General features: G+C 38.8%; 1 protein-coding gene across 2 annotated transcripts in view; it reads left to right on the top strand.

The window, feature by feature from the left end:
* The window catches only part of LOC128690424 (tudor domain-containing protein 3), a 93,923-nt gene that overhangs the window by 62,216 nt on the left and 17,438 nt on the right, over nucleotides 1-14,269 (top strand). The window contains exons 12-13 of one of the 2 annotated variants that reach the window (XM_070089673.1): nucleotides 3,503-3,605; nucleotides 5,121-6,157. In XM_070089673.1, the coding sequence (XP_069945774.1) occupies nucleotides 3,503-3,576 (74 nt within the window). In that variant the 3' untranslated portion in view covers nucleotides 3,577-3,605; nucleotides 5,121-6,157. Of the gene's footprint in view, nucleotides 1-3,502; nucleotides 3,606-5,120; nucleotides 6,158-14,269 lie in introns of those variants that run through there. The other variant, XM_070089672.1, reaches the window with a different exon arrangement.

Genomic DNA, 14,269 nt, shown 5'->3' with positions numbered 1-14,269 from the left:
AATATATCACATGTACATGAAGAATCGTCCTCACTGGCTTTGTAAAGAATGGGACACTGGCTGGTACACGGAGTGAATGGCTGGGCCTGCTTAAGGCACCGTGCCAACACGTTCAGGACGAAAACTCCTAACCGAGTTTTTAGGTGTTATCCGAGCCAATTTTTTGACGTCAAAGCGAGGCGTTATCCAATGCAGGCATTAACTGAGGGCCCACTGTACATACATACCTTGAAAGTACTCGAGGGCCTGGTCCTAAATCTGCACACTGCCATAGCACCATAAAGGAGTGAGAGATATGGGAGGAAGTGCAAAATAAACCCAGTGAGGAGCAGGAGTGCAGCAGGGACAACAAGGGTACACTGTAACAACATCCAGGGTCCCAGACTATTCAACATCTTACCAGAAGATATCAGAAACATGGCTGGAACAGGTGCAGAAGCCTTCAAGAGGAAACTGGACAAGTATCTTCACCAGGTGCCAGATCAACCAGGCTGTGATGGATATGTGGGGCAGCAGGCCTCCAGCAGCAACAGCCTAGTTGACCAGGCAAGCACCAGACAAGCCTGGCCTGTGACCGGGCTCAGAGAGTAGAGAAACTCTCGAAACTCTTCAAAGGTATATTGTACATGATTGGGCAGCTGGGCATTCACGAATGTTTGAGGCTCGCAAAAGTGGAGGGCTAGCTGTGTTCCACTTCTGACAACTCTGTGACTGTAGAAATACTTCTTAACATCCCTGTGATTCATTGGAGCCTTCAACTTCCAGTTGTGACCCCTTGTTGCTGTGTCCCATCTCTGGAACATCCTGTCTCTGTCCAGCTTGTCAGTTCCTTTCAGTGTGTGTGTGTGTGTGTGTGCATTCGTGCATGTGCTTGTGTGTGTGCGTGCATGCATGCATGTGTTTGTGTATGTTTGTTTCCAGTAAAACAGTAAATTACAAATACTCTATGTCAAACCCTTAAATATATTAACATAGACAATTATGTCCAGCCAGTAAGAGAGAAAAAAGTATAATGTATAGGTACTGTAATTTCAGACTAAAACATATCAGGGGATTAACTTTAAAACATAAGACACACATGCATTTATTTACAGTGGACCCTCGACCAACGGTATTAATCCATTCCAGAGAGCTTATCTTTAGGCGAATTTATAGTTAGTCGAATTAATTTTCCCCATAAGAAATAATGGAAATCCAATTAATCCGTTCCAGACAGCCAAAAGTATTAATTTTTTTTTTTTCATGAAATATGCATTTCCCTACAAAGAAAACAATGAAACATGCACAATAACTACATAAATAAATGTTAAAATGACACTTACCTTTATTGAAGAGTATTGATGAGTGATGAGACACTATTTTTCTTGAACACTCTGGGATTTTCAGCGTGATACATGAGTAAAGGCTTCACTTTGCAATCCCCACTAGCATTACAACAAAACATGAGAGTTAGCCTGTTTTTCATAGGCTTGTGTCCTGGGAGTGCCTTTTCCTCCAGAGTAATGTAGGTCCTGTTTGGCATTTTCTTCCAGAACAGGCCTGTTTCGTCACAATTGAACACTTGTTGGGGTTGGAATTTTTCAGCTTCATGCATTTTTTCCTGTTCACCTAGGTGTTAGTCGATTGGTGTGGGATGCATCCTGGGGGACAAGATTAAGGACCCCAATGGAAATAAGTTAGACAGTCCTTGATGATGCACCGACTTTCTTGGGTTATCTTGGGTGGCTAACCCTCTGGGGTTAATTGCTTCTCGGTAATTGTTTCTTGTTAAGCCACACCAAAAACACTCTCCACATCCTCAAATAATACAGCTGATGATGGTAGAGCAACAGCTGACAGTGGTGCAGCAGCAGCAACAGCTGACAGTGGTGCAGCAGCAGCAACAGCTGACTGTGGTGCAGCAGCAGCAACAGCTGACTGTGGTGCAGCAGCAGCAACAGCTGACTGGTGCAGCAGCAGCTGACCGTGGTACCATAGTATTTCGATAGTATTTCTCACCCTTTTTACCACAGGGTTGGCACTAGAAGCTTTCTTTGGGCCCATGGTGGCTTATTTAGCAGTTACAAGCACTAAAAACAATGAAATAATACAAAATTTTTCGAATATATGAATGGAACCGGCCACCCTGGCTTGTAAACAATGACGGCAGGGGCAGCTGAGGTGCTCAGGCTGGACAGACAGGTTCGGAACAAATCACGTTGGTAGGGCCAAAATTTTTACTCTCAAACGCTTCGTTGGACGAATTTATCGTTAGACGATGCCTTCGTTGACCAAGGATCTTCTGTATTGTTAAAATTGTGGACCAGTAGGCCTTCAACAGTGCACCTTGAGGTAGCATCTCACTGAGTGAGTTGTCACCTTCTCTGAGTGAGGTATCACCTCACTTTGTAACATAAAATGTACTTCTCTTGCATCTCTTTTTTTTCCTCTTCCTCGGAAGATATGTGTGTCAGCACATGAAAATACATACTCTGGTTTTCCTCTGTAATTTCTTACTGTGGTATTTTTTTATATCAGTGATATTCCAAGTGCCACCTAAAACTTAGGCACTTCGTGTTTTGCTCACAGTACTACAGTATCTTCTCTAGCATCCTGAATGATGTAGTTAATGAATGCATTAAATTTGTCTTAAATTACTACTGTAGGATTTTACTTAATTTAAAACAATTGTGTTGTGATAAAGTGACAATGATAATGTATGGTAGATTAAGTAAGTAAGTTTATTCAGGTATACACAAATACAGTTACATAGAATTATCATACATAGCAGCATGTGTAGGGAACCTTGGATAACCCAAAAAAGTCAGACAGAGTGACTTATTTCCATCGATTGCTGTTTTTTCTTTGGTGTTTCACATTATCTGGTGGTCCTTTTGTAGAGTACCTAAATAGATAATTAAAAAAGGGAATATTCAAGCAATAGGAATCATAAAAATTGTGATTATAGGATGGTTTTAATCAATTCCGTGCATCCTCCCTTGATGGCACTGGATAATAATATTTTTGTAATACATACAGTGATACCTCAAATTTCGGCCATAATTCATTCCAGAAGACTGTTCGAGTGCCGTTACCGAACGAATTTGTTCCCATAAGGAATAATGTAAATTAGATTAGTTCATTTCAGACCCCCAAAAATACTTACAAAAGCACTTACAAAATTACACTTACATAATTGTTCGAGTTGGGAGCTGTTTGAAATTCGAGGTACCACTGTATTTTGTGAAAGGATTCAAGGAAACCAGTTAGCCAGTCTTGAGTCCTGGAGGTAGGAAGTACAATGCCTGCACTCTACAGGAGGGGTTTGGAATATTTGATGTTTAGAATGACATCTAAACTGTCATATCTGCATATCTCTGGCAAGACTGATAGTGTGAATGATGGTGAAAGTGTTTCTTATTCAAGTCACCCTGCCTTGATGGGAGAGGGCCAGCAAGTTAAAAAAAAAAAATTAAGATTATAAATTTATTCCATATTAAAATTTATTGCTTTTTTTTTATAGGTATAGGCACTTTGGAATTTCATCGTCGAGGCAGAGGTGGTGGTAGGAGAGGTGGACGTGGTGGCTACTATTAGACACCTGGAACAATGTCTTGATTATGAAGGTAAAGAACTGCTGTAAAATTGTTAGATGATTTTGTTAGCTTTGTTTGTAACTTTCTGGAACTGCCAGCCACAAGAAAAGGCACAGTTTTTTATAGCAGTTCCTCTTCACATACAATGTACATAGCTATGTCGGATAATCACTGCCACACTAATTACAATTTGTTAAGGGTTACTGTGAACCACATTTCTTTGAGATTATCACACTAAATTATATGCTTCACAACTGCTGTCACAGATTTGTGGTGACTATTGCAGCAAAACATTCATAATGAATGCAGTGTTCATATTCCTGTGTTCAGGCAAATTAATGCCACTGACTTTGATTTTTAATTAAACACTTCTACTGTGATCAGTTGTACAAAATCCCTGCCCCATACCCCCCCCCCCCGTATCCACAGGTCATACGTTCCAAGACCTACCGCAGATGCCCGAAACCATGGATAGTAGCATACTTAAGTTGTTTTTCGTTTACATACATACCTGTGATATAGCTTAGTTGATAAATTATACTTCTCTTAGGCTTTGAAGAGCTGCCACGATCACTTCTATTGTGCATTGGGGCCATTACCCATTATTAAGCAAAATTAAGGGCTGTTGCCACAATAACACTGCGATAACATGGCAACAAATGCGGACAGTGAGAACGCTACAGGCTAACTGGATACGAGTAAATTTAGGGGGTATATAGCCTGTGCAGCATGGGCCAGTTTGTTTTTTATCCAATTTCATTTAATTTTTTAAATAAGCATGCATGTCATACTATCATATAAAAGTTTCATTAAGATCAGCCAACAAACAAATGAATAAATATACTTACTGAAAATTGGATTTGGCAGCGAGACCTGGCACTGCCAAAAGTGTTTTTGGTATTCCCTACTGATAAAACAACGCTAAACTGATTTGATCATTAAATTAAATGCTGTAATATACTACCTTATTTTCATCCCCCCCAAAATAAAGTTGGTAAGCTTTTGGCAGTAAAATATCTACCCATTAACCCCCACCCCCCCATGCAAAAAATTTGTACTATTGCAAAAATATTGACATCAGTTTGTAAAACACTCATTGTTGAATACTTGCTGTGAAAATGCTTTCAATTATTACTAATGGATAGTTTTCAATAAATAGGTCAATAACTTATTTCCCAGATATCAAGGTAAGCACATCCAAATATATTACTTGGGAGCAAATATTTTTTTCTTTTTGTGAGAGAAAAACCACCCTATTTATGAGTCTTGACATACAAAAGGAGTGTTCTTCTATAGTTACCCTGTGATACACACATTTTCTATAGTGTTATCGGACCAGAGAGAGTGTAAAGTTATAATCGTATGGGTACACTGCCTTAGTGCTCGGCTGCTGACCACTCCTCAGATATCAGTTTTTCTTCATTTGGGCATCTGTATTATATTTGTATAGTATTTATTGTATGTCTAATATAATTTGGAAGACATGTGATAGATAAATAAATACAACTGTCAATAATAGCATAAATATTATACAATATTTTATAGAACCGTGAGTGACATACTTCTTTCCATCATGGCGTCTTCATCATCATTCCTGGCTTCATGGTCTGTCATAGCCTCTCCCACTTTGTAACGATTCAAAATGGTAATTTTAGTATATTAGGGGACAAGTAATAAAAAGTCAGAAAAAATTATGAAAATTCACTTCATGTGTGGAGATATACTAACTTTGGCATCATCACAAGAAATGTTGTGGTGACTATAATTCATTGTAGAAATATTGTACAAAGATGAGACCTACACCTAAATGTTGCCAGATTATTGAAGTATTCTTCTGTAAGCTTAGCTATTTTTTCTATATTTTTTTTATACCAGCCTGTGCCATGCAGGCTATATACCTGAGATATACATACCTCTCAGTGTATGTACACAGAGGTGCACACACTTCACAGTGTATATACACAGAGATACACACACCTCACAGTGTATATACACAAAGGCCCATACACCTCACAGTGTTCGTACACTGAGAGACATGCCTCACATTGTACGTGTATAATAAAGTGGACCAGCATGGGTACAGAGGACAAAGAGAGATGAATCATGTACTGAGTGCAATGGGGTGGGAAGGTTGCACCATGTTACTCAGAATGGCATGCAATTTGAAACTTGTGATTTGTGTATTTCTGGAAATTTCCATTTAACCCTTAAACTGTCAAAATGTAGCTCTACATTCACTCGCGTAGCGCTCTGAGCATAGATCTACGTTTTATTTTACATACTTTCAAATGTAAAAAAAAAATGTAGATTTATGTTGGGATTGCTATGCGCGTTAACGTAGATAAAAATTTGGACAGTTCAAAGGTTAATATTTATGGGCCACATAACTGAAACAGCAGAAACCGAATCCATGGATACGGGGGTTTTACTGTAATTTCAAAAGCAAGATTAGCCCTTGAGATTTGTATTAACCCTTTTTTCATTTGGATAAGCCTCACTCCCCTCTCCAAAAAAAAAAAAAAAAAAAAAATCTGGCTTAATGTATAGGAGGCCCCAACTCAAAAATGACCCATTTAAACACATCCACGATTATAAATGCAGCCCTTAGTAATTATTAATGTTTTTATAGTTGACAGCGTGCATAGTTTGTATTACTGTTTACCGATACAGCCTCTCCTCACTTAGCAATGTACTGGTTTGCCAGTGGTTCAGACCTAGAACGGGCTTTCTGACCAGTATACATACCTAAATAATGTGTGTTAGAGCTGATTGTCTCTGTTCTCTTTATTACAGTATACAGTACACTACTGTATAAACATTTCAAATTATACTAAAAATGTTATAAATGGTGCAGAGGTGACATTAAAACAATATCAAAGATGGTTGACACAAACCCACTACCATAATAGTATGCTTCTTGCTTAGCAATGAATTCGTTTACCGACATGGCCTTAGGAACAGAATTCTATCATTAAGTGAGGAGAGACTGTACAAGCAGAGCACCACAGCGTTAATAAATAAGTTGACCCTGAAAACTTTTCCGTTTAACTATGTAATTTATCTTCCTAGCAGACTGATGCAAGTTTATCTAACATGATTATTCTTTTTACGAGAAATTTGTCACCTAAGCAATTTAACTGGTGACAGTAAACTGTACTTTTGATATGAAATTTAATAGAAGCACACTTTGTGTGTCCTATGTACAAATAAATAATTGTATAAAGGCATTTTGTACATGAAGTTCTTATATACATGATATAAGCAGTGAACAGACTAAAAATTAATTGAATGAGCTCCACACTTGGATACAAGAGATAAACAGTGGCACTGTTCACTGTGACTGGCAAAATGTAGTAGACAAAAAAGCTTGAATGATTATAATTATCTTTTTAGATTATGGATGATACTGTATTTAATTTTGTTGTTCAGCAAGAAAGTACTATAATGTAGTAATGATGTGGTCAGTTCTTTAGCTTTATTGATTAAACTACATACACAAATGAGGAGTGTGTAATGTTATATAGTGGTTGAGTTAATATATATATATATACATGTATATACAGTGGTCCCTCGCTTTTCGTAGTTCTCGGCAATCGTAAATTTCGCCAATCATAGGGGTATTTTCGTATAAACATGGACTCACTTTTCATAGGTTGACTCGCGAATAGTAGTTTGTCCGGGACGCGTAAGCACGGTGTGAGCCGGGGAGGTCTCCCTACCCAGCCAGTCTGGCATTGTTTACCAGTGAGTGAAGGTCCCCTCAAGTGCTCCTACGAAATATTTCATAATATTCCACTCATTTTAGTGCTTGCAAGTACTAAATAAGCTACCATGGCTCGAAAGAAAGCTCCTAGTGCCAAGCCTGTGGTAAAGAAGGTGAGAAATATGTACAGTGACAAAGTCTTGGGCCATTTTAGGGAAGTGTTAAAGAGACACCAGAAACAGAGCTCTCTCCACAGTTATTTTGAGAGACAGGACTCCAGTGACTCTCATGGTGGTCCTAGTGGCATTAAGAAACAGAGAAGAGAAGTAACCCCAGAAAAGCAAATGGTACCTGAGGTGTTGCTGGAAGGGGATTCCCCTTCCAAACTGTAAACAATCCAATCTCTCTCCTCCTCCAGTCTCCCATACACTTAGAAGAATCTCCAATAAAGGTAAGCGTTATGCTGTTAATGTTTCATTCATCATTTCCCATTGTATTGTTTATGTACTACATGTATATTTCATGTAAAATTTTTTTTTGTTTTAATACTTCTGGGTGTCAGGAACGGATTAATTGTATTTACATTATTTCTTATGGGGAAAATTGATTCGCAAATCGTAAATTTCGTTTATAGTAGCTCCTCCAGGAACGGATTAATTACGAAAAACGAGGGACCACTGTATATATATATATATTATATATATATATATATATATATATATATATATATATATATATATATATATATATATATACGTATATATATATATATATATATATATACAGGTGTCCCTCAACATTCGCGAGGGTTAGGGGATCAAGAGCCTCGCGAATGTTGAAAAACTGTGAATGTTTGGTGCCCCAATACAGTGGACCCCCGCATAACGATGGCATCGCATAGCGATTTTTCCGCATAACGATTACTTTTATCGCAAAATTTTTGCCCCGCATACCGATTAAAAACCCGCATACCGATTTTCGTCCGAGACGCGTCCAATGTGCCCTCACATGTGCCAGCCGTCCCATTGTTTACCAGCCAGCCTCCGCGGTAACATCCAAGCATACACTCGGAATATTTCGTATTATTACAGTGTTTTCGGTGGTGTTTCTGGAAAATAAGTGACCATGGGCCCCAAGAAAGCTTCTAGTGCCAACCCTGTGGTAAAAAGGGTGAGAATTAGTATGGAAATTAAGAAAGATTTTGAAGGGTTTGGGGCTAACCCTGAGAAGCCTATGCCAGTTATGGAATCCATTGTGCCTACTTCAAAGATTAAGGAAATGTGTGCAGAGTGGTTTGAACTGCAAACCTTTATAGATGAAAATCACCCTGACACAGCTGTTGCAAGCCGTGCTTGTGACTATTTCAATGACAATGTTATGGCCCATTTTAGGAAAGTCTTGAAGAAACGGGAGGTACAGAGCTCTATGGACAGATTTGTTGTGCGACAGAGGTCCAGTGACTCTGAAGCTGGTCCTAGTGGCATTAAAAGAAGAAGGGAAGTAACCCCAGAAAAGGACTTGCTACCTCAAGTCCTAATGGAAGGGGATTCCCCTTCTAAACAGTAAGAAGATAATGCTCTCCCCTCCTCCCATCCCATCAATCATCACCAGATCTTCAATAAAAGTAAGTGTCATGTAATTGTGCATGCCTTTTTCAGTTTGTGTGTATTAAAATTAACATTTCATGTGGTAAAAAAAATTTTTTTTCATACTTTTGGGCGTCTTGCACGGATTAATTTTATTTCCATTATTTCTTATGGGGAAAATTAATTCGCATAACGATTATTTCGCATAACGATGAGCCCTCTTGCACGGATTAAAATCGTTAACCGGGGGTCCACTGTATATTGTAGGGAAATATAATAAAATACTGCTTAACTTGTTGAACCATGAACATTCATAAAATAAATGAAAACGTCGTAAATTGTACTAAATATATACATGTTATGCTTTAATAACATGTATGTTATTAAATACCACAGACTCCACCACTGCCTCCACAACTGTGAGTCCCTACTACCCTCCCTCCGACCCCGGCAACTGGCAGCCAGCCCTCCCACCACTCAGTGTGGTGAGTGTTTTGTTTGTTCATTATTTGCTATTAAACTACAGTATAAATAATGTAAACACATTCATGACTGCATATTGGAATGGCTATTTGGACAGGTATTGGACGGTGACATCATGTGTTTACTCTTGAACACAGCAAAGAATCAAACATTTCTGCTACTGCTAATAATAACAATAGTAATAATAATAATAATAATAATAATAATAATAATTGAAGGAGGAAATTGTACAAAAATACGAGGGAGTGGTTGACACATCTTCAGTGTGGCTTTGTTTATGCTGGAGTGAACATTAGTCTCCCTGCTCTTCCAAACATTTCACAATAATTCAGCGGTTGAGGCAGTGGTAGAGGCAGTGATAGAGACAGTGATAGAGGTAGTGGGTGAGGCAGTGGTATTTACTAACATATACGTATGTTATAAATAATAATAGTACATGTTAATATTAATAACATTTATAATAATAATAATAAATGTTATTCATAATGTACTATTATTATTTATAACATATATGTTAGTAAATATCACTGCCTCTATCACTGCCTCTATCACTGCCTCTACCACTGCCTCTACCACTGCCTCTACCACTGCCTCTATCACTGCCTCTACCACTGCCTCTATCACTGCCTCTATCACTGCCTCTATCACTGCCTCTACCACTGCCTCTACCACTGCCTCTACCACTGCCTCTACCACTGCCTCTATCACTGCCTCTACCACTGCCTCTACCACTGCCTCTACCACTGCCTCTACCACTGCCTCTATCACTGCCTCTATCACTGCCTCTATCACTGCCTCTACCACTGCCTCTGCCACTGCCTCTGCCACTGCCTCTACCACTGCCTCTACCACTGCCTCTACCACTGCCTCTATCACTGCCTCTACCACTGCCTCTACCACTGCCTCTATCACTGCCTCTACCACTGCCTCTATCACTGCCTCTACCACTGCCTCTAACACTGCCTCTACCACTGCCTCTATCACTGCCTCTACCACTGCCTCTACCACTGCCTCTACCACTGCCTCTACCACTGCCTCTATCACTGCCTCTACCACTGCCTCTATCACTGCCTCTATCACTGCCTCTACCACTGCCTCTGCCACTGCCTCTACCACTGCCTCTATCACTGCCTCTATCACTGCCTCTACCACTGCCTCTACCACTGCCTCTACCACTGCCTCTATCACTGCCTCTACCACTGCCTCTACCACTGCCTCTATCACTGCCTCTATCACTGCCTCTACCACTGCCTCTACCACTGCCGCTATCACTGCCTCTACCACTGCCTCTATCACTGCCTCTACCACTGCCTCTACCACTGCCTCTATCACTGCCTCTACCACTGCCTCTGCCTCTACCACTGCCTCTACCACTGCCTCTATCACTGCCTCTACCACTGCCTCAACCACTGCCTCTACCACTGCCTCAACCACTCCAGTCACACTCAATCTACAAGCACCAACCAATGAATTATTGTGAAATGTTTGGAAGAGCAGGGAGACAAATGTTCACTCCAGCATAAACAAAGCCACACTGAAGATGTGTCAACCACTCCCTCGTATTTTTGTACAATTTCCTTCTTCAATTATATCGTATTATTATTATTATTATTATTACTATTGTTATTATTAGCAGTAGCAGAAATGTTTGATTCTTTGCTGTGTTCAAGAGTAAACACATGATGTCACCGTCCAATACCTGTCCAAATAGCCATTCCAATATGCAGTCATGAATGTGTTTACATTATTTATACTGTAGTTTAATAGCAAATAATGAACAAACAAAACACTCACCACACTGAGTGGTGGGAGGGCTGGCTGCCAGTTGCGGGGGTCGGAGGGAGGGTAGTAGGGACTCGCAGGTGGCGGGAAACTTGAATATGATTTGGCGGCTGGGAATTTGGTGGCTGGGAATTTGGCGGTTGGGAATTCGCGAATGTGTGAAGCCCGCGAAAACTGAAAACATGAATGTTGAGGGAGACCTGTATATATATATATATACACACACACACACACACGTTACAGTGTTCATCATTAAAGTAGGACAGGTGGAAGGCACCTGATGTAATTTAATGTCCAAAATACTACCTTACCCTGGTACATTTGTTAATGAGATGGACATCTCAGAATTTCCTGTGGCTACTCACCACATCTTAAGTGCCTTCTGGGCTTTTGTGGTGGTTGCTTTTGTGTCTGTGGGTCCCTTTCAGTGTGTGGTCTTGAGGGCCAAGTTTTTCAGACATTTTTGGCTGTTTCCAAACTAATATAGTGAGGAGTACGTCACTGACACAAGAGACTCGCAGAAAGCATTGCATTACATAAGGCAAGCCATCAAATGAAGGAAAGAGTACATAGAAGCCAGCATTGCGTGTGTGAGTGAGGACTTGGTTACATTGGCTCCTTAAGGACAGGTCTCATGACATGCCATCTCCAAAAGCACATCCAAAGAAGCCTAGAAAAAAAGTTGCTACTAACATTAACTGTACTAATGTACAGTTGACCCTTAAACAACATGGGGGTCAGGGGTACTCCCCCCTTGCACAGCTGAAAATCCATGTATAACTTTTGACTCCCAAACCCGGAAGCCCCCAAGGACCGGAAGCCTTACCGATAACATAAACAGTCGATTAACACATATTTTGTATGTTATATATATATATATTATATACTGTATTCTTACTATAAAATAAGCTAGAGAAAAAATGTTAAGAAAATCATAAGGAAGAGAAAATACATTTACAGTACTCTACTGTATTTATTGATACCGTAAGTTTATGCCATCTGTTTACAAGATGAATCATCTGTCTGTCAGTACCTACATCAATGTTGTCTTATATGATACAAAACACTTAAGATGTTATGCATATTAGTAATACTAGGCATCAAAAATGAAAAGATAATGTGAAAAAGAAATTCATGTTTATTTATGATTTAATATTGCGTGTTTACGCTTGTTTACATTTCTCTCGACTGTAAATGGAACATATATGATCTGTAATTGTTTGTGTATGTAAGTATTGATAAATTTTAACTTTATATAAATGATTTGTCTCCATGGGGAAGTGAAAAAGAATTCTTCCTCCGTAAACCATGTGTGTCATAAGAGACAACTAAATTGTAGATAAACGGTATACAATACCGACAAGTTGAAAAATTTAGACACAAGTGCAACATCTGGGTATCTCTCTTGTAGATATTTTGTCAACCAATGGCTTTATCAATACAAATTCTAGGACATGATTAGAAGACAATAGAACTATATACTGTCTTCTAATCATGTCCTAGAATTTGTATTGATAAAGCCACTGGTTGGCGAAACGTCTACAATAAAGATACCCAGATGTTGCACAACTAAATGCCAGGAGCAAGGGCTAGTAGCCCCTTCTTCTATATAAATTACTAAGTTTAAAAAGACACTTTCATTTTTATTTTTAGATCACCAGGTGGGATATGGCCGGTTTGTTGGAAGAAAAAATAGATTTGTGTATACAGTATTTTATGGTAGTAAATGATAAAATAGATTAGTATCTACATACATTTTATGCATTCATGACATACCTAACTTTTTCTTAATTTTTCTTATATTTCTAGGCTACATTGTCTGCGAGTTTTTTCAAATTGTCACAAATCTCAAAAAAATTTCTAATAGTATATTTATTGAAAAAGTTCGCATACAACTGGACCCGTGCAGTTCAAACCCATGTTGTTCAAGGGTCAACTCTACTTAGAAATGGTCTGTCATCATGTTCCTGAAGCTTTCCCGCAGTGTGGTGCAAGGTTTTTACGCAAAAGAGTGCTCCTTGCAGCATCACAAAAATCTCTTGTTCAGTGACTTCGTGACTTCGTGACTGTAAAGTGCTCTTCAATGATTAGCCAGGAGACTCCCCAGACGTATACCCCATTGAGAATGTCTGGGCTGAGATAGAGAGAGATCTAGGGGTAAGGATTTCAGCCTAGCTTTAGGGTGCCATACATAAGTTGGGAGGAATTTACCCCATGAAGCCCTGAAGCCCATGTGTTAATCACTTTCTAGACAGGTAAATAGTGTCATAAACAGGGTTGTGGAGTCTGTCATGGAGTTTGAGTTGGAAGCAATTCTTGGGGTATTGCTCACAGGGTCGAAGAATTTGAAAAAAAAAAAATTTTTATGAAATGATAGAGAATCTTTTTTCAAACGTAACAAAACCAAAAGCACAAAATATGATGGAAACTTATGGAATTACGCTCTCATGAAGTTAGCGGTTTTGGCGATATTTATGCATCGGCGATTTCGCCTACTTTGAGCCCTATTTTAGGCCAATTCCATTGTTCCAGTCAACCAAACTCATAGTTGTTTTGCTAGAACTCCTTTTATTTAATCAACTGATTACAAGAAACCTCCCATTTATCTATTTCAACTACCCAGTAGTGATCAGAAATTACTAATTTGGCCAATTTCACACAAATTTCAAGAAAGGCCAGTTTCAAAATATGGTCCAGAATAAATAATGCAGACATTCCTGTCACTAAAATAACATTTTTCTCTGTTCATTACTCATGTCTCCAGGCCTCTTATATTACGCTTGCTTTTCATTTTAACATTTTATTTATAAAAAAAATAGAAGATTTACTGTTATTCAGACTACTGCATAATTTTAATAATTGTATAAATATCAGCTCATTTGTGAATGCATATTAGACCACCAGTTGATGTGTATTTAACATGTGAAGTGATTTGTTTACTCTTGAACATTGGCAAAAATCAAACATTTCCGCTATTGTGAGCTCAATTTCACTCTGCTTTTATTATGTAAGCTATTCAAAATCATCTTTATTTCTGTACTATATCTTCCATTCTATCAAATGAGACCAAGAAAACGAGAATACATCTATAAATACCATACGAAAATACAGTGCAAAGTCGATTTTAATCCAAAAACACT

The sequence above is a fragment of the Cherax quadricarinatus genome, chromosome 29 (genome assembly GCF_038502225.1).
Source record: "Cherax quadricarinatus isolate ZL_2023a chromosome 29, ASM3850222v1, whole genome shotgun sequence".
NCBI classification, from domain to species: Eukaryota; Metazoa; Arthropoda; class Malacostraca; order Decapoda; family Parastacidae; genus Cherax; species Cherax quadricarinatus.
The sequence above is the reverse complement of the archived record's forward strand: the minus strand, read 5'-3'. Positions and strand labels throughout refer to the sequence as shown.